The following is a 23,741-nucleotide window of genomic DNA, read 5'->3' on the forward strand; positions in this document are numbered from 1 at the left end:
CAGAACTCATTCTACAGCAATTTCCCTGACATGGAGTCAGATTTCACACATTTTGGCGCCTGATCTGGAGTCAGTTTAAAGGCCACTGTGAACGCTATCAGGATACGGACACTGCTTACGTCTTCCCCTGGATGCCTTTACGTGATGACGATTTGAATGGTATCGATTGCGCAATCACAGCCACTATAAATGAAAAAAACCTGTAGGTAGGAACTCTTTTCCAGCTGCGTCGGGCGCGCGGTGGACACCGACCTGCTCTTTTTCCAAGCATTAGTGTAGCCAGTAATATTTCTCGGGTCATGTTTTTACTCGTTATAGGAGTTAAAAACATCATAAGGTAGTTAATTTAAACCGTTTTATAGCAATTTATATCCGTTTAGTGCGCATTTTGGGACATTTATTTCTGAGACACTTTGAAGCGCCGGGCAGGTTTCCAGTTCATGCCGAACGCAGTTGGCATTTCCACATGGCAAGAGGACAGCTTTCGACCAAAAGACGATTAGACCCAAGAAAGGATTCTTTGCCCAAGATTCTGATGGAAGAACAGCTCAAAGTAGGAACAATTTATTATGATAAATCGTGTTTCTGTCAAAAAATGTTAATGCTTATGACGCCATCTTGTTAGACGTAGCTTCGCTTGGCGCAAACTGTATTGAAAAGTAAGGATAATTTAAAAAATGTAAATCAGCGATTGTATTAAGAATTAAATTGTCTATCAATCGCTGTCCACCCTATATTTTTTAGTCACGTTTATGAGTATTTATGTATACGACTAGATCACTGTCTAATATGGCGCACGACATTGTCTGACCAGCTGGGCAACTTTTGTCATTGTCTAACCATGATTTTGGTGGCTAAATATGCACATTTTCGAACAAACTGTATATGTATGTTGTAATATGATGTTACAGGAGTGTCATCTGAAGAATTCTGAGAAGGTTAGTGAAAAAAATTATATATTTTGGCGATGTTTACGTTATCGCTCTCTTTGGCTAGAATCAATGCTCTGGTAACGTTTGCATATGTGGTATGCTAATATAACGATTTATTGTGTTTTCGCTGTAAGACACTTAGAAAATCTGAAATATTGTCTGTATTCACAGGATCTGTGTCTTTCGATTAGTGTATGCTGTGTATTTTTACGAAATGTTTGATGATTAGTAATTAGGTAAACACGTTGCACTATGTATTTAGTCTAGTCCATTTGTGACGGTGGGTGCAATTGTAAACTATGATATCTACCTGAAATATGCACATTTTTCTAACAAAACCTATCCTATACCATAAATATGTTATCGGACTGTCATCTGATGAGGTTTTTTCTTGGTTAGTGGCTATCAATATCTTAGTTTAGCCGAATTGGTGATAGCACCTGATGGAGTAAGAAACTGATGGAGTTAGAAAAGTGGTGTCTTTTGCTAACGTGGTTAGCTAATAGATTTACATATTTTGTCTTCCCTGTAAAACATTTTAAAAATCTGAAATGGTGGCTTTATTCACAAGATCTGTATCTTTCATTAGGTGTCTTGGACTTGTGATTTAATGATATTTAGATGCTACTATTTAATTGTGACGCTAAGCTAGGCTATGCTACTCAGTGTGGGGGGGTGGGGGGTGCTCCCGGACCCGGGGTAGATACTCGTGAAAGGTTAAAGGCACAGTCAACTTAGTGTATGTAAATTTCTGACCCACTGGAATTGTGATACAGTGAAATAATCTGTCTGTAAACAATTGTTGGAAAAATTACTTGTGTCATGCACAAAGTAGATGTCCTAACCAACTTGACAAAACTGTAGTTTGTTAACAAGAAATTTGTGGAGTGGTTGAAAAACGAGTTTTAATGACTCCAACCTAAGTGTGTGTAAACTTCCGACTTCAACTGTAAATGTAAGTCCCAAAGAAATGTGAGATAATGTCTAGATGCTTTTATAGTGGAGATTAGAAACTGGCTGGCTGGGTTTAGAAACGGGCTAGCTGGGCTGATGAGTCAGTGGATTGTGCAGTGAGATGGAACAGATTAAATAGGCATTTCAATGTCATAGCTTTAGCTGATGGTAGCTTGTGGAATAGACACCGGCTGGAACGCGGTTTTAACCAATCAGCATCCAGGATTAGACCAAACTGTTGTATAAGCACACACACACACACACACAACCCTTACAGACAGGAAACAACAGAGGCCTGTGTGTGTTGTGCACATCGTCCTGTGTGTATTAAGAGGGTCTCATTGTTGACAATGGTGTTGATTATTCTCATAGGTCTGCAGAGGTCAGTGGGTGCTTATCAGTGCCATGGAGACTAGTGTTTATCCAACACTTGTCCTTATCACTCAACACTCAGCAGAGAGAAGGAGAGAGAGAGAGAGAGAGACGGTCCACAGGTAACTTCCACAAAGCTGTGAACAATCTGAGAGACAAGGCAAAAAGGGCCATCAAATTCGACATCACAATTAGGATCTGGCTAAGAATATTTGAATCAGTTATAGAACCCATTGCCCTTGGTGGTTGTGAAGTCTGGGGTCTGCTCACCAACCAAGAATTCACTAAAAATGGGATAAACACCAAATAGAAACTCTGCATGTAGAATTCTGGAAAAACATCCTTTGTACAACGCAAAACACAAAATAATGCATGCAGAGCAGAATTAGGTCGATACCCGCTAATTATCAAAATCCAGAAAAGAGCCGTTAAATTCTACAACCACCTACAAGGAAGTGATTCCCAAACCTTCCATAACAAAGCAATCACCTACAGAGAGATGAACCTGGAGAAGAGTCCCCTAAGCAAGCTGGTCCTGGGGCTCTGTTCACAAACACACCCCACAGAGCACCAGGACAGCAGCACAATTAGACCCAAGCAAATCATGAGAAAACAAAAAGATAATTACTTGACACATTGGAAATCATTTACCAAAAAACAAGGGCAAACTTCAATGCTATTTAGCCCTAAACAGAGAGGACACAGTGGCAGAATACCTGACCACTGTAACTGACCAAAAATGAAAGAAAGCTTTGACTATGTACAGAGCATATCCTTGCTATTGAGAGAAGCCACCGCAGGCAGACATGGCTCTCAAGAGAAGACAGGCTATGTGCACACTGCCCACAAAATGAGGTGGAAACTGAGCTGCACTTCCTAACCTCTTGCCAAATGAATTACCATATTAGAGACACATATTTCCCTCAGATTACACAGACCCACAAAGAATTCAAAAAACAAACAACATTTTGATAAACTCCCATATCTCCTGGGTGAAATACCACCGTGTGCCATCACAGCAGCAATATTTGTGACATGTTGCCACAAGAAAAGGGCAACCAGTGAAGAACACTAACCATTGTAAATACAACCTATATTTATGTTTATTTTCCCTTTTGTACTTGAACTATTTGCACATCGTTACAACACTTTACATAGACATAATATGAAATGTTTTTATTCTTTTGTGAGTGTAATATTTAGTGTTAATTTTTTATTGTTTAATTCATATTTGTTTTATCTTTCAATTGCTTTCACCACGAGAGAGAGAGCAACACTTTCACCACGAGAGAGAGCAACACTCACCATGAGAGCAACACTTTCACCAAGAGGGCAACACTTTCACCAAGAGGGCAACACTTTCACCAAGAGGGCAACACTTTCACCAAGAGGGCAACACTTTCACCAAGAGGGCAACACTTTCACCAAGAGGGCAACACTTTCACCAAGAGGGCAACACTTTCACCAAGAGGGCAACACTTTCACCAAGAGGGCAACACTTTCACCAAGAGGGCAACACTTTCACCAAGAGGGCAACACTTTCACCAAGAGGGCAACACTTTCACCAAGAGGGCAACACTTTCACCAAGAGGGCAACACTTTCACCAAGAGGGCAACACTTTCACCAAGAGGGCAACACTTTCACCAAGAGGGCAACACTTTCACCAAGAGGGCAACACTTTCACCAAGAGGGCAACACTTTCACCAAGAGGGCAACACTTTCACCAAGAGGGCAACACTTTCACCGCGAGAGCGAGAGCAACACTTTCACCGCGAGAGCGAGAGCAACACTTTCACCGCGAGAGCGAGAGCAACACTTTCACCGCGAGAGCGAGAGCAACACTTTCACCGCGAGAGCGAGAGCAACACTTTCACCGCGAGAGCGAGAGCAACACTTTCACCGCGAGAGAGAGTGAGAGCAACATTTTCACCACGAGAGAGTGTTAAATAGCAGCACTTTCACCATGAGCGAGAGAGAGAGAGAAGGGGGTAAGGTCGTGTAAGTGGTGGAAGTGTGTGTGTGTGTGTGTAGGAGGAAGGTTTTAGCGGGACAACCCCCCCCCCTCCATCCCCGGCCTCTGTTCATCTACTGTCTGCCCCTTTCCGCGTCTCACATCACCACCCCAAAGTCTATTAACATTTACATTACAATGACTACGTCCCCCATATGGTTTGTGTGTTTCTCAGCTTTGTGTGTGTGTTTGTGTGCATACATGTGTTAGACTGGTGTATCCAAGTGTGACTGTACAGCATGGTACTTGAACATGCATTTAGATGTATTATAAGGCTTATGAATCTGAGAATAAAAGAGGAGACTACCCCCGATCACGAAAATGGTTCGCTCCTACAGACATTGAGCCACGTGGCTGTGGCTTGCTTATAAAGCAGGCAGACAGGCATTTAGTTACTACTCTATTGAATGTGTAAAACGAGTGACCTAAGCGACTGATCGAGATATGATCGTCTCAGAAACGGCCTCCTGGGCTTTTCCCACACAACGGTATCTAGGATTTATCGAGAATAGTGCAACAAAAAAACATCCAGTCAGCGGCAGTCCTGTGGGCAAAAACAGCTTGTTGATGAGAGGTTGAAAGAGAATGTCAAGATTCATACAAGAGAACAGGCGGACCACAAACAGACAAATAACGCTGCAGTGAAACAGTGGTGTGCAGAACTGCATCTCGTAACGCACAACTCGTCAATCCTTGTTAGGGATTGGCTATTGCAGCAGACGGTCACATTAGGTTCCACTCCTATCAGCTAAAAACAAGAAGAAGCGACTCCAGTGGGCACCAACACTGGACAAGAGGAGTGGAAAAACATTGCTAGGAACATGACAGCGATTTCAGTTTACTAGAATGGCCTGCACAGTCCCCAGACCTCAATCCAAAAGTGCATGTTTGGGATGAGATGGAACGGGCTGTAAGCGCAGCATGAATGTATCGCCATCCAATCTGCAGCAACTGCCATCGTGGCCATCGTATCAACTGCCATCGATGCCATCGTTTCAGCATGGACTAACATCACCGTGGAACGTTTCCCGACAACTTGTCAAAGCGATTCCCTGAAGAATTCAGGCTGTTCTGGAGGCACAGGGGGGTCTGACCCAGTACTAGATGGGTGTACCTAATAAACTGACTGTATATCCTACTAATATAACCAGAGCTATGTATTAAGTGTTTGTGTGTGCTGAGTGAATAGCTCAGATTACTACACATCTTTACTGTCCAACCAACACTAGTTTCCTCTTTCTCAAAATTATTATTTTACCTAATTCCTGGATACCTAACACAACAAACTGATACACTTTGTATTTCAGTCAGGATTTAGGCACACATCCTAACTAATTCCGGCAGGTATAGTACCTGACTGTAGGTGCAGCAAGCATTTCCCCAGCAACTTTACCTTTTCTTTGTTTGCACTGAGGTGTTGTTTGGAGCCAGGTCTGCTACTGCTAATGAGGTTGGCTGGTGTCCAAGTATCTGCGGGTTCAAACCCATTGATGTACACATGTTGCCCCCGGAGACAAGAAACTACTTTGTCAAAAGGCGGTTCGCACCCCGACCAACACGTGCCGAACAGGATAGGGGCTAGGTTTGCGCTGTCCTTTGTGGGAGCGGTTTTGGGGATTTGAACCTGCAACCTTGGGATAATGGTGATGCTCTTGGCATTGTGAGGAGTGAGAGAGAAATTGTGTGAGTACTGTCAATCTGTGGCCGATGCTAGGAGCCCAGGAGAGAGCTTATTTTGCGATTTGGAATGAGAATACTCTTTGAAGAGGATAGACAATAGCCACCCTACACACACAAGCAAGCACACACACAAAGGTACTCACAAAAACAGGGGTATAAGTGTGTGCGTGTGTGTGCCTGAGTTCGCAGGTCATACGCATGAGCAACGTCAAAGACTCTTGACCGTGTGTAAGGCAACAAGAATTCCAGTTTTAAAGCCCAGTGACTTTGCTAAACAATGAAACGAAGACAAGGCAGAGTACATGGATTACAAGACAATGGCAGATACCTTGGTTATAAGTATTTTCTATGAATGGAAATAGAGAAAGATAGCAATGCAGATTTGCTGTTCAGTGGCATGGCTGATCTAAGACAATGTTTGAAGAACAATTCTCTGACAGATAGTGTATGAAAGTATATCTTTATGTTAGAGATAAAGCTTCTCTGTCCATCTCTTTTTCTGTAGAATGTGTTTCCTTTGATAGTAATTGTCTGCTCTCTCCACTTGGCAAATGGCTAAATTGCCCACAATATGACTATTTTATAAATGACAGCTCAGTCATAGAGATAAAGACAGCTGAATATATGTATGTAGTCATACTGTCTTGGCTGTCTTCAGTCCATGGCTGTTTAACTAGGACTGTCTCCTCAAGGTTCATGCATAAGTTCACACACACACACACCTTCTGTCAAATTTCCCCTTTAATAAATCATGAGAATCATGCCCTTAAATTACTGGAACATTTTACCATGCTCCTAAAGAGAGACTCAGAGCAGGGTTCCTATCGTGTCTGTGTGTCTATGTATCTGTAGACCCGCCATGGGCCACGCTCCAGTGGATGTGTCCAGTGACACTTTAATGTGCTTGGCTTTTCTCATGGAACCCTGCGGGCCTGCCATGCAACATCCTCACACACTTGTGTAACCGGCGAGGCAGAGGAGAGAGTGTGTGGTATATAACCGGGATTCATTGTGGGGTGGCATTAACATGCTCAACGACTCAACCTAAACCCTGAAATCTGCCCTCTACTTCCATCATCACCCTCCTCTCCTTCCATCATCACCCTCTACTTCTATCATCACCCTACTCTCCTCCTTCCATCATCACCCTCCTCTACTTCCATCATCATCCTCCTCTACTTCCATCATCACCCTCCTCTCCTTCCATCATCCTCCTCTACTTCCATCATCACCCTCCTCTCCTTCCATCATCACCCTACTCTCCTTCCATCATCCTCCTCCTCTCCTTCCATCATCCTCCTCCTCTCCTTCCATCATCCTCCTCCTCTCCTTCCATCATCCTCCTCTCCTCCTTCCATCATCACCCTCTCCTCCTTCCATCATCACCCTCCTCTCCTTCCATCATCCACTTCCACTTTCAACATCCCCCTCCTCTACTTTTAACATCCCCCTCCTCTACTTTCAACATCCTCCTCCTCTACTTCCATCATCACCCTCCTCTCCTTCCATCATCACCCTCCTCTCCTTCCATCATCCTCCTCCTCTCCTTCCATCATCCTCCTCCTCTCCTTCCATCATCCTCCTCCTCTCCTTCCATCATCCTCCTCCTCTCCTTCCATCATCCTCCTCTCCTCCTTCCATCATCACCCTCTCCTCCTTCCATCATCACCCTCTCCTCCTTCCATCATCACCCTCCTCTCCTTCCATCATCCACTTCCACTTTCAACATCCCCCTCCTCTACTTTCAACATCCTCCTCCTCTACTTCCACCCCCTCCTCTACTTCCACCCCCTTCCTTCTACCCAAGATTCAATTCCAGAATATTCCACAACTAGCTCACATAGTTCAGTAGAGGTGTAAGAGGTTGGAGAGCGAGAGAGAGAAAGCGAATGAAGGGTGAGCTTGAATAAGAATGGTTAAGAGAGAGAGGTAGAGAAAGCTGGAAAAGGCGATAAAAAAGAGGGTTAAATCATAAAAAAATGTATGGGAATGGAATCAATGCAAGCCGGTTCAGAGGGCGGCCCTCAATTTGGGCTTAGAAGGGAGCGTGTCAGAGAGAGAGGAAAGATGGGGGAAAAGAGGAGAGGTGCAAGCTGAGTAGCCGAGACATGGACAAAAGAGGGAGTGGGTTATGGGAACGATGGTGGGCTAGGGGAACAACCTCTAGTCATTAATACTGAGGGATTTTAACCACGGGTCTACCCTACAGAGAGGTACCCCCTGACACACTTCAGCACCCCTCCGCTTAACCCACCTGGTCTCTGTTAACGAGGATCAAAGTCAGGCATTGAGATGTTTGGGTGTGGTGTGTGCGAGAGAGTGCGAGAGAGAGAGTGAAAGAGTGAGCGTGCCCGAGAGAGAAATAATGTGCACCAATAGGATCTACAGTTGAAGTCGGAAGTTTACATGCACTTAGGTTCGAGTCATTAAAACTATTTTTTCAACCACTCCATAAATTTCTTGTTTACAAACTATAGTTTTGTCAAGTCGGTTAGGACATCTACTTCGTGCATGACACAAGTAATTTTTCCAACATTAGTTTACAGACAGATTATTTCACTTATTATTCACTGTATCACAATTCCAGTGGGTCAGAAGTTTACATACACTAAGTTGACTGTGCCTTCAAACAGCTTGGAAAATTCCAGAAAAGGATGTCATGGCTTTAGAAGCTTCTGATAGGCAAATTGACATAATTTGAGTCAATTGGAGGTGTACCTGTGGATGTATTTCAAGGCCTAGCTTCAAACTCAGTGCCTCTATGCTTGACATCATGGAAAAAGTCAAGACCTCAGAAAAACATCATTAGACCTCCACAAGTCTGGTTCATCCTTGGGCGCAATTTCCAAATGCCTGAAGGTACCACATTCATCTGTACAAACAATAGTATGCAAGTATAAACACCATGGGGCCACGCAACCGTCATACCTCTCAGGAAGGAGACACGTTCTCTCTCCTAGAGATGAACGAACTTTGGTGCGAAAAGTGCAAATCAATCCCAGAACAACAGCAAAGGACCTTGTGAAGATGCTGGAGGAAACAGGTACAAAAGTATCTATATCCACAGTAAAACGAGTCCTATAACGACATAACCTGAAAGGCCGCTCAACAAGGAATAAGCCACTGCTCCAAAACCGCCAGACTACGGTTTGCAGCTGCACATGGGGACAAAGATTGTACTTTTTGGAGAAATGTCTCTGGTCTGATGAAACAAAAATAGAACTCTTTGGCCATAATGACCATTGTTATGTTTGGAGGTAAAAGGGGGTGGTTTGCAAGCAGAAGAGCACCATCCCAACCGTGAAGCACGGGGGTGACAGCATCATGTTGTTGGGGGGCTGGTGCACTTCACAAAATAGATGGCTTCACGAGGAAGGAAAATTATGCGGATATCATGAAGTAACATCTCAAGACATCATTCAGGAAGTTAAAGCTTGGTCGCAAATGGGTCTTCCAAATGCACAATGACCCCAAACATACTTCCAAAGTTGTGGCAAAATGGCTTAAGGACAACAAAGTCAAGGTATTGGAGTGGCCATCACAAAGCCCTGACCTCAATCCTATAGAAAATTTGTATATGCAGAACTGAAAAAGTGTGTGCGAGCAAGGAGGCCTACAAACCTGACTCAGTTACACCAGCTCTGTCAAGAAGAATGGGCCAAAATTCACCCAACTTATTGTGGGAAGCTTGTGGAAGGCTACCCGAAACGTTTGACCCAAGTGAAACAATTTAAAGGCAATGCTGCCAAATACTAATTGAGTGTATGTAAACGTCTGACCCACTGGGAATGTGATGAAAGAAATAAAAGCTGAAAAATCATTCTCTCTACTATTATTCTGACATTTCACATTCTTAAAATAAAGTGGTGATCCTAACTAACCTAAAACAGGAAATTCTTACTGGGATTAAATGTCAGGAATTGTGAAAAACTGAGTTTAAAAGTATTTGGCTAAGGTGTATGTAAACTTCCGACTTCAACTGTACATTGTCAAATGGACACATTTCATACAGATGCATTATGGACTCCTCTTTCTCCCTCTTTGCCTCTCCCAGTCTACCTCGCACTCTCCTGCTTCTTTCCCCTGTACTAATGAGTGGTAAAGGGGGTGTCAGCTGCAACATTTGAGGCAACCCACAGCCACAAGCTTCCAATCTTTAGACAGCCTATCCAGCAACAGGGCTGTAAATGACCAGGTCTCCACATGGAATACACCTGACATTTGCCCATTCCCCTGGTGTGCATGTGTGCGACACGGGTGACCATGATTTGTAGGGGCCGCGATTTGTGGGGATGGTGGTTTGTGGGACCCGGGTCAGATGGCCAGATCTAATTAAAAGGTGTATTTGGTGGGACGGAAGGTTGTGTGTGTGTGTGTACTAATGAGGCATCGTTGGGCCCCTGTTGACACCTGCCAAAGTCTTTATTTTGACATGCTGTCTGAGGTGTGTGTGTGTGAGTGTGTGTGTGTGTGTGTACGCCCACCTGTGTGTGAGTGTGCAATACATATTTGTCGGTGAGTTTGATATGCTGGAGCGAGTGTGTGTGTGCATGCTTTTGTGCCAATGTGCATACCTGTGTGCATCTGTCTTACCTGTTTGTCGGAGAGTGTGTAGATGTGTTGGAGGTCAGGAGAGAAGAGCAGGTCTCGGAGGATGGGGCTGAAGCCATCACTCACAACCAGGTTCTCATAGAGCAGAGCAGGATGTGTGGGACTTACTGAGTTAACCAGGATCTAGACAGAGACACAGAAAGATGGTAGGTTACATACTTGTCCTGTGTTGCTCAGTTGGGTAGTTTTGCTCGTGCAACCCCAAAGATGAATTCCCACTAGGGTCACATAAAATGTATGCACTCACTGAACTATACGTTGCTTTGGATAAAAGACGGATGGGGACTGATTATTGTGAGAACAAAAGTCAAATATATGCCCCTATAGGAGATCTATGGTCCTTTGTGATTTGTTAAAAGTGTATCACTTTTGATAACTACACTATACCAGAGGTTATATATGGACAGGAGTGATTCCTCACCAAACCCAGACAAAGAAAGATCATGATTTTGGGGAATTTTACAAAATGTAATCCATAGAATGGTCCTTTGGAGGAAGGATGGTTGACATATAATTGACATTTGTATCATACATTTTGTCATTGTAAAAGAAGGCCTGGGTAAGGCCAAACTGTCATAAATAGAAAAGTATTCACAGCCCTTGACTTGTTCCACATTTTGTTAAGTTACAGCCTGAATTTAAAATGGATGAAATTGTCCAAAATGTTGGTCACTGGCCTACACATAATACTGCATAATGTCACAGTGATATGTTTTTACATTGTTGTTTTTTTAAACAAATTAATCAAAATGGAAAGTTGAAATGTCTTAATTAAGTCAACATATATCCAACCCCTTTTATGGCAAGCCTAAATATATTCAGGAATAAATAATAGTGCAATAATAGTGTCTCAAGCTCTGTCCGATTGGATAGGGAGCGTCACTGCACAGCTGTTTTCAGGTCTCTCCAGAGATGTTAGATCGGGTTTAAGTCCTGGCTTTGGCTGGGCCACTCAAAGACATGCAGAGACTTGTTCCCAAGCCACTCCTGTGTTGTCTTGGCTGTATGCTTAGGGTCGTTGTCCTGTTGGAAGGCGAACATTAGCCCCAGTCGGAGATCATGAGTGCTCTGAAGCAGGTTTTCATCAAGGATCTCTTTGTACTTTGTGCCGTTCATCTTTCCCATGATCCTGACTAGTCTCTCAATCCCTGCCGATGAAAAAAATCACAACAGCATGATGCTTCACCATAGGGATGATGTTATACCTCCTCCAGACGTGACACTTGGCATTCAGGCCGAAGAGTTCAATCTTGTTTTCATCAGCCTAGAGAATCTTGTTTCTCATGGTCAGAGTCCTTTAGGTACCTTTTGGCAAACTCCAAGCGGGCTGCAATGTGCCTTTTACAGAAGAGTGGCTTCCGTCTGGCCACTACCATAAAGACCTGAATGGTGGAGTGCGGCAGAGATGGTTGTCTTTCTGGAAGGTACTCCCATCTCCACAGAGGAACTCTAGAGCTCTGTCAGAGTGACCATCGTCACGTCCTTGACCGAGGCCCTTCTACCTCGATTGCTCAGTTTTGCTGGGCGGCCAGCTCTAGGAAGTGTCTTGGTGGTTCCAAACTTGTTCCATTTAAGAATGATGGAAGCCTCTGTTCTTGGGGACCTTCAATGCTGCATAAATTGTTTTGGTCCCTTCCCCAGTTCTGTGCCCCGACACATTGTGTCTCGGAGACAATTCCTTCGACCTCATGGCTTGGTTTTTGCTCTGACAAACTGCACATTCAACTGTGGAACTTTATATAGACAGGTGTGTGCCTTTCCAAATCATGTCCATTCAATTGAATTTACCACAGGTGGACTCCAATCAAGTTGCAGAAACATCTCAAGGATGATCAATTGAATCTGGATGCACCTGAGCTCAAATTCAAATCTGATTACAAAGGGTCTGAATACTTACGCAAATCAGCAATTTCTGTTTTGTTTTTTTAATACATTTCAAAAAATCTGTTTTCACTTTGTCATTATGGGGTGTTGTGTAGATTGATTAAGATTTTTGTTGTATTTAATCCATTTTAGAATAAGGCTGTAACATAACAAAATGTGGAAAAAGAGGGCTGAATATTTTACGAATGCACTGTATACCGTATGTCAACAGCCCTTCCTCGTCGCACATCATTTTTTTCTGAAATAAATTTAACAAATGTTTGTAATACTATATTGACAGTAAACGTAGCAATTAAATTAGACAAGGGGACACAATTCCCACGTTTTTCATTGTCAATAACTCCATATTGCTCATATTCTTGCTGAAGGTTGTTGGCAAGATCACTGGTTAATACCACAAAAATCAACCTAATCTGCTAAATAATGCTGATAACTATATTGAAAATAGTTTTCAGAGAATAAATTATTTAAAAAATGTAGGTTCATTATAATTTTTTACACACTGTCTATCTGGTGTTATTTATTTAAAATGTAGACGGTGGTATTTTTAAGGCAAATGACCAAGGGAGCTAAGGAAGGAGAGCGATAGCGAGCAAGAGAATGGGGGGGTGAGAGACTAAAGGAGGGAGGGAGGAAAAGGGTGAGTTTGAAACATAAGTAACATTTGGCTAATTGAATTAAGCCAAGCTATTCTCCTGAGCAGACAGAGGGAATCTAATAATCAAGGTTTTGGTGAGGAGAGAAACACATTTAACATAGTGTGTAGGTTTCTACCAGGGCAGGGAGACCATCGATACAATAGCCTGTGTAACAGTATAACTTTAGTACGTCCCCTCGCCCCGACCTCGGGCGCGAACCAGGGACCCTCTGCACACATCAACAACAGTCACCCACAAAGCGTCGTTACCCATCGCTCCACAAAAGCCGCAGCTCTTGCAGAGCAAGGGGCAACACTACTTCTAGGTTTCAGCACAAGTGACGTAACTAATTGAAACGCTAGTAGCGCGTACCCGCTAACTAGCTAGCCATTTCACATCCATTACACTCACCCCCCTTTCAACCTCCTCCTTTTCCGCAGCAACCAGTGATCCGGGTCAACAGCATCAATGTAACAGTATAACTTTAAACCGTCCCCTCGCCCCGACACGGGCGCGAACCAGGGACCTTCTGCACACATCAACAACAGTCACCCACGAAGCGTCGTTACCCATCGCTCCACAAAAGCCTCCACAAAAGCCTCTAGGTTTCAGAGCAAGTGACGTAACTGATTGAAACGCTAGTAGCACGTACCCGCTAACTAGCTAGCCATTTCACATCCGTTACACTTGCATGCAACCAGGAGACAGTCGATAATTATCACGACAGTTTTTCCATTGTGTCTTTCTGACTTTGAGTGTCTGTTGGTTTCAGAGAATATGTAAGGGGGAGCATAAGCTCAGTGGTTTCAATTGAAAATAACTTGATAATTGTAGAGAAAGGAAGAGAAGGATACTGAGAGGCAGAGGCTCCCTGTCTACAAATAGTGTATGTGACACTGAGCTATCTATAAATTATCCCATCTTCACCCTCATTGTTAACTCCCTTCAAACACACCCGGTAGGACTAGATAAACACAAGACATTGGCATATTGATAAGCACAGAGGGAGTGATAAGGCACCTGCTGTCAGTATTGAATGAAAGCTGCCAGAGTGAATGCATCAAAATCAACTCACCCCTGTCATATGACATGCATACTGTGGCGCTATTGGAGAAGACTTAGGGGTGTGCCTCAATAGTCTTAACTGGTCCCCTCTTCTCGTCTACTTTCCGTCATCTGATTCAAACTTCCAAAAACCTTGAAAAATGTACAGTTTATCTTTAAGTGAGTGCTTAGCCATTCAATATTTAAAACCTAATTGTTTTAGGAGTATGGACAGCAGGTATAATTTCTGCATTTGACATGCCTTTTTAGCCAATCAATGTGACTGAGCTTGCATCCTAAATGGCACCCTATTCCATACATAGTGTACTACTGTTGACCAGAGCCCTATGGGTGTAGGTTAAAAGTAGTCCACTATATAGGGTACCATTTTGGACACAACCTGAAATTCTGCCTCTAGCCTATGAGTCATCCATTGTGCCTTCATCCAGAGAAGTCCCTATGTAGTGCACTACTTTGACAAGGGTTCAGAGTGTACTATTTATGGAATAGGGTGTCATTGAGGATGCGGTCCAGCTTTCCCTGACAGGTTCCTGTATATTTAAACACCACCTACCTACAGTACAACACACTACTGAGATAACTGGTAGACTGTATGTGTGTGTGTGTGTGTCCTCAGTCTTTGCTATGGGGCTGCTGACAGTCTGGTTCTCTGTATGTGTTCGTTTCGGGAGCTGCATGGCATCCCAAACTTCTTTGATGTTAAAAAAGGAGGTGGGGAAGGTAGCTAGTTCAGGAACCACAGACAAACTTGCGGAAACGTGCTCACAGAGAAACCACACACACACCTAATACATTTGTGCACACACATTTGTCCAATCCCCTGCAATCCCCTCTCCTGCTCCCCTGACTGGAGCACAGTCTTGACATAACTGGGTCTCTCCATGCATAATAGCAGCTCAGGCACGTTCCACCCTTTGATGTTACAAGGGGGGAGATGAAGTGGAGATGTGGCACGTCCCGCTCTGAGAGGAACAATGGAGACCGAAGGAGGAGAGGAAGAAAGGAGTGAATGGGAGAGTGGTGGTAATTCCAGTCCCCGAAGGGAGACAAGGAAATGAGACAAGGAAAGGGAGGTGATGGAAGGAGGCCACGGCAGAGCATTCGGACACAGCCCATGTGGAAACACAGTGGTTTCAGGAATGAAACTGAACCGGCAAGGGAAGGAGGTTGGGAAAGAGGGAGATAGTTAAAAAATGCAAATATTTTGTCTCACATCGCTCTCTCCCTTTCACCATCTCTCAACTCTGTTCATTTACCATCACTCAGTCACGTCCTCTCTCTAAGTGATGAACTCAAAGACAATTGAATTACTAGCATCCAGTCTCGCTCCGAGCTTCGTAGAACTCCAGTAGACGCATCACTCACTGAGGTGGCAGAACACTGAGCCATTACAGCCCTTGCAAAAGGGGGGTGGGACTCAATTTACTGGTGAGTCAGAATAGTAGACTACACAAGGTGCAATTTTGAAATATGTTTTTTGCATCAGCAGTTTCTCTCTGATAATCACTAAATTACCCCATTTCAGCAAAAAAAAAAGATTGGTAAGTTAGTCTAGAGGCCAACTATCTAACTTGCAGTAGCCCTAATCATGGTCGCATTGATTTTGTTAGTCACTCTCACTCAGAAATCATATTAAAAACTGCAAAAATGTCTCTCCACCCTGTGGCAAAATGTGTAGAATTGCAGCAAATTAGCTGTAAAACTTAATTTTCTCTCAGTAAGCAACTGCGGCCCCTCATGAGTTCAGATTTGTTTGGGGCCACCACCCCCATGGAAGCGGTAGGTTAACAGGAAATGTAGCTTGTGATGCAGCTTTTACTGGCCAAAATAAGTCTCGCGCGCTCACACACACCTAGGATCACTTTAGTATGGCTGAGTGGCTAGAAGCAAAGACTAAAGACCATAGGCATCACTACAGATGAACAACCTCTACGGTCCCACTTCTCTCAAACAGTACACACGTAATATGTAGTTCAGACGCCATGATCCTGCCAAAACACCTCAGACACAAACAGTGGGACAGACAGAGTGTTACGGATGCAAGTATTCTGTGTGTATCCTGTGTGTATTTCTTTTCTCTCCTTCTCCCCTACTCACAGATGACCATCATCATTCCCCAATCAGTCATCAATTAGTCGCTAATCAGAAGACACCTGCTCCTTTTCCCTTACCCAATCACAGTCCCTTTCCCTTGGTTTAAAACCCCTGTCAGTTGTTTTCTCAACAGCTCGATCTCTCTGTGGAGCTCAATCTCTCTGTAAATGCCAAATGTTGTAGATCTCTTGTGTGGTTTAGGATACATGTCACTTTGTTCCTACCTGTGAGTATTGTTTTTTGTTATGGTGTTTGAGTGTTTCTTTGATAGTGGGAAAAGGGGGTAACCAGACAGTTCACCCATGGGCATACACTACCCGTAGGTAAACACTAGTTAGAACTGGGCGGACCACCCACTATTTTTGGTTAGTTAGTTAGCTGTTGTTGAAATAGGCTAGTCGAGCTTAGGGGTGTTTTTGGATGCTTATTGTTAAATTCCTTGGGTCCAGCTCAGCCCCTTTTTGATCTACCGTAGTTTGACGGTAGATTTAAGTTGCCGTGGTTATTTGTTCTCACTGTTACGTTTTCACTAGTGTGAGTTGTGTTACGGGTCCCATTACCATCCCCCCCAGACTGTCGGGCCAAAGGGATTTGTAACACAGAGCTTTACTGACAATGAAGAGAGAACACAAACACAGTCTTAAGGTCTGTGAAGCGACCAAAAGTCAACATCCTCTTTTCTCTCCTCACATGCTTGTTCAGAGGCTTCTCATGTGTAGTCCGGCTACTCCTGTGCCATCCATAAACCAACGCTTCATCAATCAAACAAAATACTATTATGTTGGCAATGCAACATCTTATCATTCCATTAAAGCCTTTTCAATGGAATTTACTTGTGGATATGAACATGGGAGGGAGTAATACAATGACTCAGTCCATAGCTGCTTGATGTGAGTCTCAGCTGTGTATAGTTTATACTAGAGATCTGTCTAAAGAGAGAGAGAAAGGTTTTACAGAGTGCTCACTGTACATCAAAAAGGTCCTCTCTTATCTATACCCAACACCATGTGGAGAGGGTGATTGCGCACACACACGTGATCACAAACACACACAATCTCTTTATTCATATATATGGTCGTGGCCTTTCACATCCGGTGCGGGTAAAAACTACAGTATTAATCCCAAATCCACAGCAACATGGCTTGGGCCAGGCTCTTAAAGGAGCCACTAACATGACTAGGGCCCTTAAAGGCACCACATACACACACATTGGACGTATTCATTTTCACATCTCTCAGGTTTAGTCAGCTGTCTGTCTGAAGACAAGCACATCCCGGTGGGCGCGTGCACACACACACACAAGGCCCTCTCCACCGCCGAAGCGGCAACACTAACCGTTTTGGCAGCAAATTATGACTATCCTTCAACATTATGGCTTTTACTCCGCATGTTCCCCGTAAACACCTCTCCATCCCCCACCTTCCTTTGTATCCCTCCCTTGCTCCCTCTGAAATTAAATGCCACCGCCGTTAAGTATGTGTAGTGAGTCTTTCGACGCAGTGCATTTCAACTTCCAATGATAGCTAAATCGCACTAACTCAATCATCGACATGCATGCTGCACACACACAGAACAAACAGATAGGGAAAGAGAGAGAGTTGAATTGAATTGAGAGAGAAAGAGATGGGTAGAGAGAGAGATAGGTAGGTAGAGAGAGAGGCAAGGGAAGGAGATGGAAGGAGAGAGAGAAAGATTTACAAAGCATAATTTCAGAGCGCAACCAAAAGGAATTCCAGCAGACAGAATAGAGGTTCCAAACTGGTGCACGTTCAATATTAAGGAAAAAGAACACCGGTGGGTGCTATGCTAGCAGCAAATGGGTGCAATGCCATGCAAACTGGCTTAGAAATCAAATAGTATTTGTCACATGGGCTGAATACTACAGGTGTAGACCTTACAGTGTAGACCTTACAGTAAAATAACAATAGCGAAGATATATATACAGGGGCTACCGGTACAGAGTCAATGTGCGGGGGCACAGGTCAGTCGAGGTAATATGTACATGTAGGTAGAGTTAAAGTGCATAGATAAGAAACAGAGAGTATCAGCAGTGTAAAATAGAGGGGGGGGGGGGGGCAATGCAAATAGTCTGGGTAGCCATTTGATTAGCTGTTCAGGAGTCTTATGGCTTGGGGGTAAAAGCTGTTAAGAAGCCTTTTGGACCTAGACTTGGCGCTACGGTACCGCTTACCGTGTGGAAGCAGAGAGAACAGTCTGTGACTAGGGTGTCTGGAGTCTGACTACTTTTAGGGCCTTTTTTTGACATTGCCTGGTATAGAGGTCCTGGATGGCAGGAAGCTTGGCCCCAGTGATGCACTGCCCTCTGTAGTGCCTTGCGGTCAGAGGCAGAGCAGTTGCCATACCATGCAGTGATGCAACCAGTCAGGATGCTCTAGATCAGGAGTGGGCAACTCCAGTCCTCGGGGGCCTGATTGGTGTCACACTTTTTCTCCATCCCCAGCAAACACAGCTGATTAATCAAATTGCAAATTAAACTCAAGTTCATGATTATGTGATTATTGGAGTCAGGTGTGTTAGCTGGGGCAAAACTGAATCAGGCCCCTGAGCACTGGAATTGCCCACCCCTGCTTTAGACGGTACAGCTGTAGAACCTTGTGAGGATCTGAAGACCCATGCCAAATCTGTTCATTCTCCTGAGGAGGAATAGGCTTTGTTGTGCCCTCTTCACGACTGTCTTGGTATGTTTGCACCATAATAGTTTGTTGGTGATGTGGACGCCAAGGAACTTGAAGCTCTCAACCAGCTCCACTACAGCCTTGTCGATGAGAATGGGGGTGTGCTCGGTCCTCATTTTCCTGTAGTCTACAATCCTCTCCTTTGTCTTGATCACGTTGAGGGAGAGGATGTTATTCTGGCACCACACGGCCAGGTCTCTGACCTCCTCCCTATAGGATGTCTCATCATTGTCGGTGATCAGGCCTACCACTGTTGTCTCATCAACAAACCTAATGGTGTTGGAGACGTGCCTGGCCATGCAGTCATGAGTGTTGAGGGGACAGAGCACGCACCACTCCTAAGCACGCACCCCTGAGGTGCCCAAGTGTTGAGGATCAGCATGGCGAATGTGTTACCTACCCTTACCACCTGGGGGCGGCACGTCAGGAAGTCCAGGATCCAGTTGCAGAGGGAGGCATTCAGTCCCAGGGTCCTTATCTTAGTGATGAGCTTTGAGGGCACTATGGTATCGAAAGCTGAGCTGTAGTCTATGAATTGCATTCTCACATAGGTGTTCCTTTTGCCCAGGTGTGAAAGGCAGTGTGGAGTGCAATAGAGACTGCATCATCTGTTGTGGATCTGTTGGGGTGGTATGCAAATTGGAGTGGGTCTAGAGTTTCTGGGATAATGGTGTAGATGTGAGCCATGACCAGCCTTTCAAAGCACTACAGACGTGAGCGCTACGAGTAAGTAGTCATTTAGGCAGGTTACCTTAGTGTTATTGGTCACAAGGATAATGGTGGTCTGCTTGAAACAGGTTGGTATTACAGACTCCGACAGGGAGAGGTTGAAAATGTCAGTGAAGACACTTGCCAGTAGGTCAGCGCACGCTCGCAGTACACGTCCTGGTAATCAGGTCTGGCCCCGCGGCCTTGTGAATGTTGACTTGTTTAAAGGTCTTATTCACATCTGCTGTGGAGAGCATGATCACACAGTCGTCCGGAACAGCTGGTGCTCTCATGCATGTTGCAGTGTTACTTGCCTCGAAGCGAGCAAATAAGTAATGTAGCTTGTCTGGTAGGCTCGTTTCACTAGTCAGCTCTCAGCTGTGCTTCCCTTTGTAGTCTGTAATCGTTTGCAAGCCCTGCCACATCCAACGAGCATCAGAGCCGGTGTGGTACGATTCGATCTTAGTCCTATATTGATGCTTTGCCTGTTTGATGGTTCATCGGAGGGCATAGCAGGATTGCTTATATGCTTCTGGGTTGGAGTCCCGCTACTTAAAAGCGGCTGCTCTAACCTTTAGCTCAGTGCGGATGTTGCCTGTAATCCATGGCTTCTGGTTGGGGTATGTTCGTACAGTCACTGTGGGGACGACGTCATCGATACATTTATTGATGAAGCCAGTGACTGATTGGTGTACTCCTCAATGCCATCGGAAGAATCCCAGAGCATATTCCAGTCTGTGCTAGCAAAACAGTCCTGTAGTTTAGCATCTGCTTCATCTGACCACTTTTTTATTGACCGAGTCACTTGTGCTTCCTGCTTTATTTTTGCTTGTAATCAGGAGGATATAATTATGGTCAGATTTGCCAAATGGAGGTTGAGGGAGAGCTTTGTATGCATCTCTGTGTGTGGAGTAAAGGTGGTCTAGAGTTTTTTTACGGGATGGTAACGAGACCCGTAACATTACTCATGCAAAGTAGAATAGTGAAAACGTAACAGTGAGAACAAAAAAACACAGACAACTAAATTACCGTCTAACACTCATGGTTTATCTGGTAAACACACGGTAAAGGGGGGCAGGAAAAGGGGCAGAGCTGGACCCAAGGAAAGAAATAATAAGCATTCAAAAACACCCCTAAGCTTGTCTACCTGCTTCAACAACAGCTAGCTAATTAACCAAAAATACAGAGGGTGGTCCGCCCAGTTCTAACTAGTGTTCTTAGACAAAGTATTCCTACGGGTAGTGTATGCCCATGGGCGACTTGTCTTGGTACCCCCTTTTCCCACCATCAAATAAACAGTCAAACGCCATAACAAAAACAATACTCACAGGATAACGGACAAAGTGACATGTAGTTGCTAAAACAAATGAGATCTACAGAGAGATGGCATGACAGAGATTGAGCTCCAGAGAAAATAACTGAATGGGTTTTTAAACCAAGGGAAAGGAGATGTGATTGGCTAATGGAAACAGGAGGTGTGTCTTCTGATTGGGGAATGATGATTGCCACCTGTGAGGGTAGAAGGAGAGAAAGGAAATACACACACAGGATACCTGTATCCGTAACAATGCACATTTAACATGCTGCTAGAAATTAGGTTAAATGGATTTAAGTTTCCCTGTATTAAAGTCCCCGGCCACTAGGAGCGCCGCCTCTGGATGAGTGTTTTCCTGTTTGCTTATGGCCTTATACAGCTCATTGACCGCGGTCTTAGTGCCAGCATTTGTTTGTGGTGGTACACGGACAGCTACGAAGAATATAGACGTAAGCACTCTTGTAAAGAGTGGTAAATGGTGTGGTCTATAGCTTTACCTCAGGCGAGCAAAACCTCAGGACTTAATTAGATTTTGCGCACCAGCTGTTGTTTACAAATATTCATAGACCCTCACCCCTGGTCTTACCGGAGGCGGCTGTTCTAGCTTGCCGATGCAGCGTAAACCCCGCCAGCTGTATGTTATTCATGTCATCGTTCAGCCACGACTCGGTGAAACATAAGATATTCCTCTTTTTAATGTCCCGTTGGTAGGATATACATGATCGTAGTTTGTCTATTTTATTATCCAATGATTGTACGTTGGCTATTAGGACCGATGTTAAAGGCAGATTACCCACTCCATGTCGGATCCTTACAAAGCACCCCGACCTACGTCCCCGATAGCAAAAACTCTTTCTCCTGTGAAATACAGGGATGAGGGCCTTGTCGGGTGTCTGAAGTAAATCCTTTCGCGTCCGACTCATTAAAGAAATGCTCTTCTTCCAGTACAAGGTGAGTAATCGCTGTCCTGATATCTAGAAGCTCTTTTTGGAAATAAGAAACAGTGGCAGAAACACTATGTACAAAGTAAGTTACAAATAACGTGAAAAAACACAATAGCACAATCGGTTAGGGGACCGTAAAACACCAGCTATCAGCTCCGACGCCATTATCATGTGGATGCTATGCTAGCAGCTAGGCTGGCTGGGCTACCATAGAGAACCAGTGGGTGCTACGCTAGCAGCTAGGCTGGCTGGGCTACCATAGAGAACCAGTGGGGGCTATGCTAGCTGGTCTGGATGCTCGACTAAACGCCTGCTAGGCTATGCGGTCTTATCAGAGTCAGGAAAGCGAAAACATAGATTGGGCAGAGCCGCAGAGGCATCGAGGGGCGACAGATGATACACCACTAGTTACATTGGCACCGTTAGAGAGAACACACACACAAGACAACACAGTGGCACCACTCGCTAAGTGTGTTATTGGATTCATGAATGTCTAGCCCACACACTTTCCATAGGCAATGGAATATATATATATCCCCGATATATTAAAATAGACTGGAATGGATATTACCTAGATCAGTATTGACACATTCATAAACAAGTGTTTCTGGATGGGAGCATAGAGTAAGAGTGGTACAATCTAGATCAGTATTAACTGAGGGGCTGCTATAGAAGTACATATAATTCATGTATCTCAATGGGGTCTACTCTCTGTGGCTTCCTCAGGGAGTGGGGTGTGTGGTGATTACATGGCCACTGTTGTGCCTAATAGCTCTAATTGAAGCAGACGTCCGTTATGCTGCTACAGAATGGCATATACACTTTCCCCAGGAATTCTGATGGATACAGAGGAAAATCAGAAGGGTGGACTGAAAAAGAAGAGAAGAGGAACAGGACGAAAAAGGAACGGGAGAAGAATCCAACATTGTTTACCACTGCATGTGTTGTGTGCTCAGCGTTGTCCTCTTGTTTTGATCAACTCTGTCACCAGACCCTACCAAGTCAACCCCAAGTGGGCCAAGCCATTCCAAAACCACAGCTCATTCCAAAACCAACTCTCTCTCCCTGCTCAGTCTTTTCTCCCCTTCATGCCACTTTCTTCCCTTCTCTCCCTGCTCAGTCTTCTCTCCCCTCCATGCCACTTTCTTCCCTTCTCTCCCTGCTCAGTCTTCTCTCCCCTCCATGCCACTTTCTTCCCTTCTCTCCCTGCTCAGTCTTCTCTCCCCTCCATGCCGCTTTCTTCTCTTCTCTCCCTGCTCAGTCTTCTCTCCCCTCCATGCCACTTTCTTCTCTTCTCTTCTCTCCCTGCTCAGTCTTCTCTCCCCTCCATGCCACTTTCTTCCCTTCTCTCCCTGTCCTTTGTTTTGCTCTCATTCACTCCCTTGACTCCCCAATACATTTTTTCCCTCATTCCCACTCCCTCGACTACCCAATAAATCTTTCCCTCTTTTCCACTCCCCAATACATTTTTCCCTCTTTCCCACTCCCCAATAAATATTTCCCCGACTCCCCAATGCATTTTTCCCTCTTTCCCACTCCCTCGACTCCCCAATAAATCTTTCCTGACTCCCCAATACATTTTTCCCTCTTTCCCACTCCCTCGACTCCCCAATAAATCTTTTCCTCTTTCCCACTCCCTCGACTCCAACAAATCTTTCCCTCCCCCAGTCTTCCAGAAACACGGGAGAATAATCCCGACCAGTACGAAAATCACAGCCACAGAAAATCGGGAGCGAGAGAGAAGCAGAGACAGCAAGAGACAGTGAGAGACAGCGAGAGAGAGAGAGAGACAGCGAGAGAGAGAGAGACAGCGAGAGAGAGAGAGAGAGAGAGAGA

The 23,741-nt window shown here is 44.5% G+C and overlaps 1 protein-coding gene across 1 annotated transcript in view; it reads right to left on the bottom strand.

Moving 5' to 3' along the window:
- LOC129815622 (plexin-A1-like) overlaps positions 1–23,741 on the bottom strand; it is a 474,873-nt gene that overhangs the window by 246,680 nt on the left and 204,452 nt on the right. The window contains exon 4 of the mRNA XM_055869594.1: positions 10,544–10,684. Coding sequence (XP_055725569.1) covers positions 10,544–10,684 — 141 coding nt within the window. The remainder of the gene's footprint in view (positions 1–10,543; positions 10,685–23,741) is intronic.

The sequence above is a fragment of the Salvelinus fontinalis genome, chromosome 18 (assembly GCF_029448725.1).
Source record: "Salvelinus fontinalis isolate EN_2023a chromosome 18, ASM2944872v1, whole genome shotgun sequence".
NCBI lineage: Eukaryota > Metazoa > Chordata > Actinopteri > Salmoniformes > Salmonidae > Salvelinus > Salvelinus fontinalis.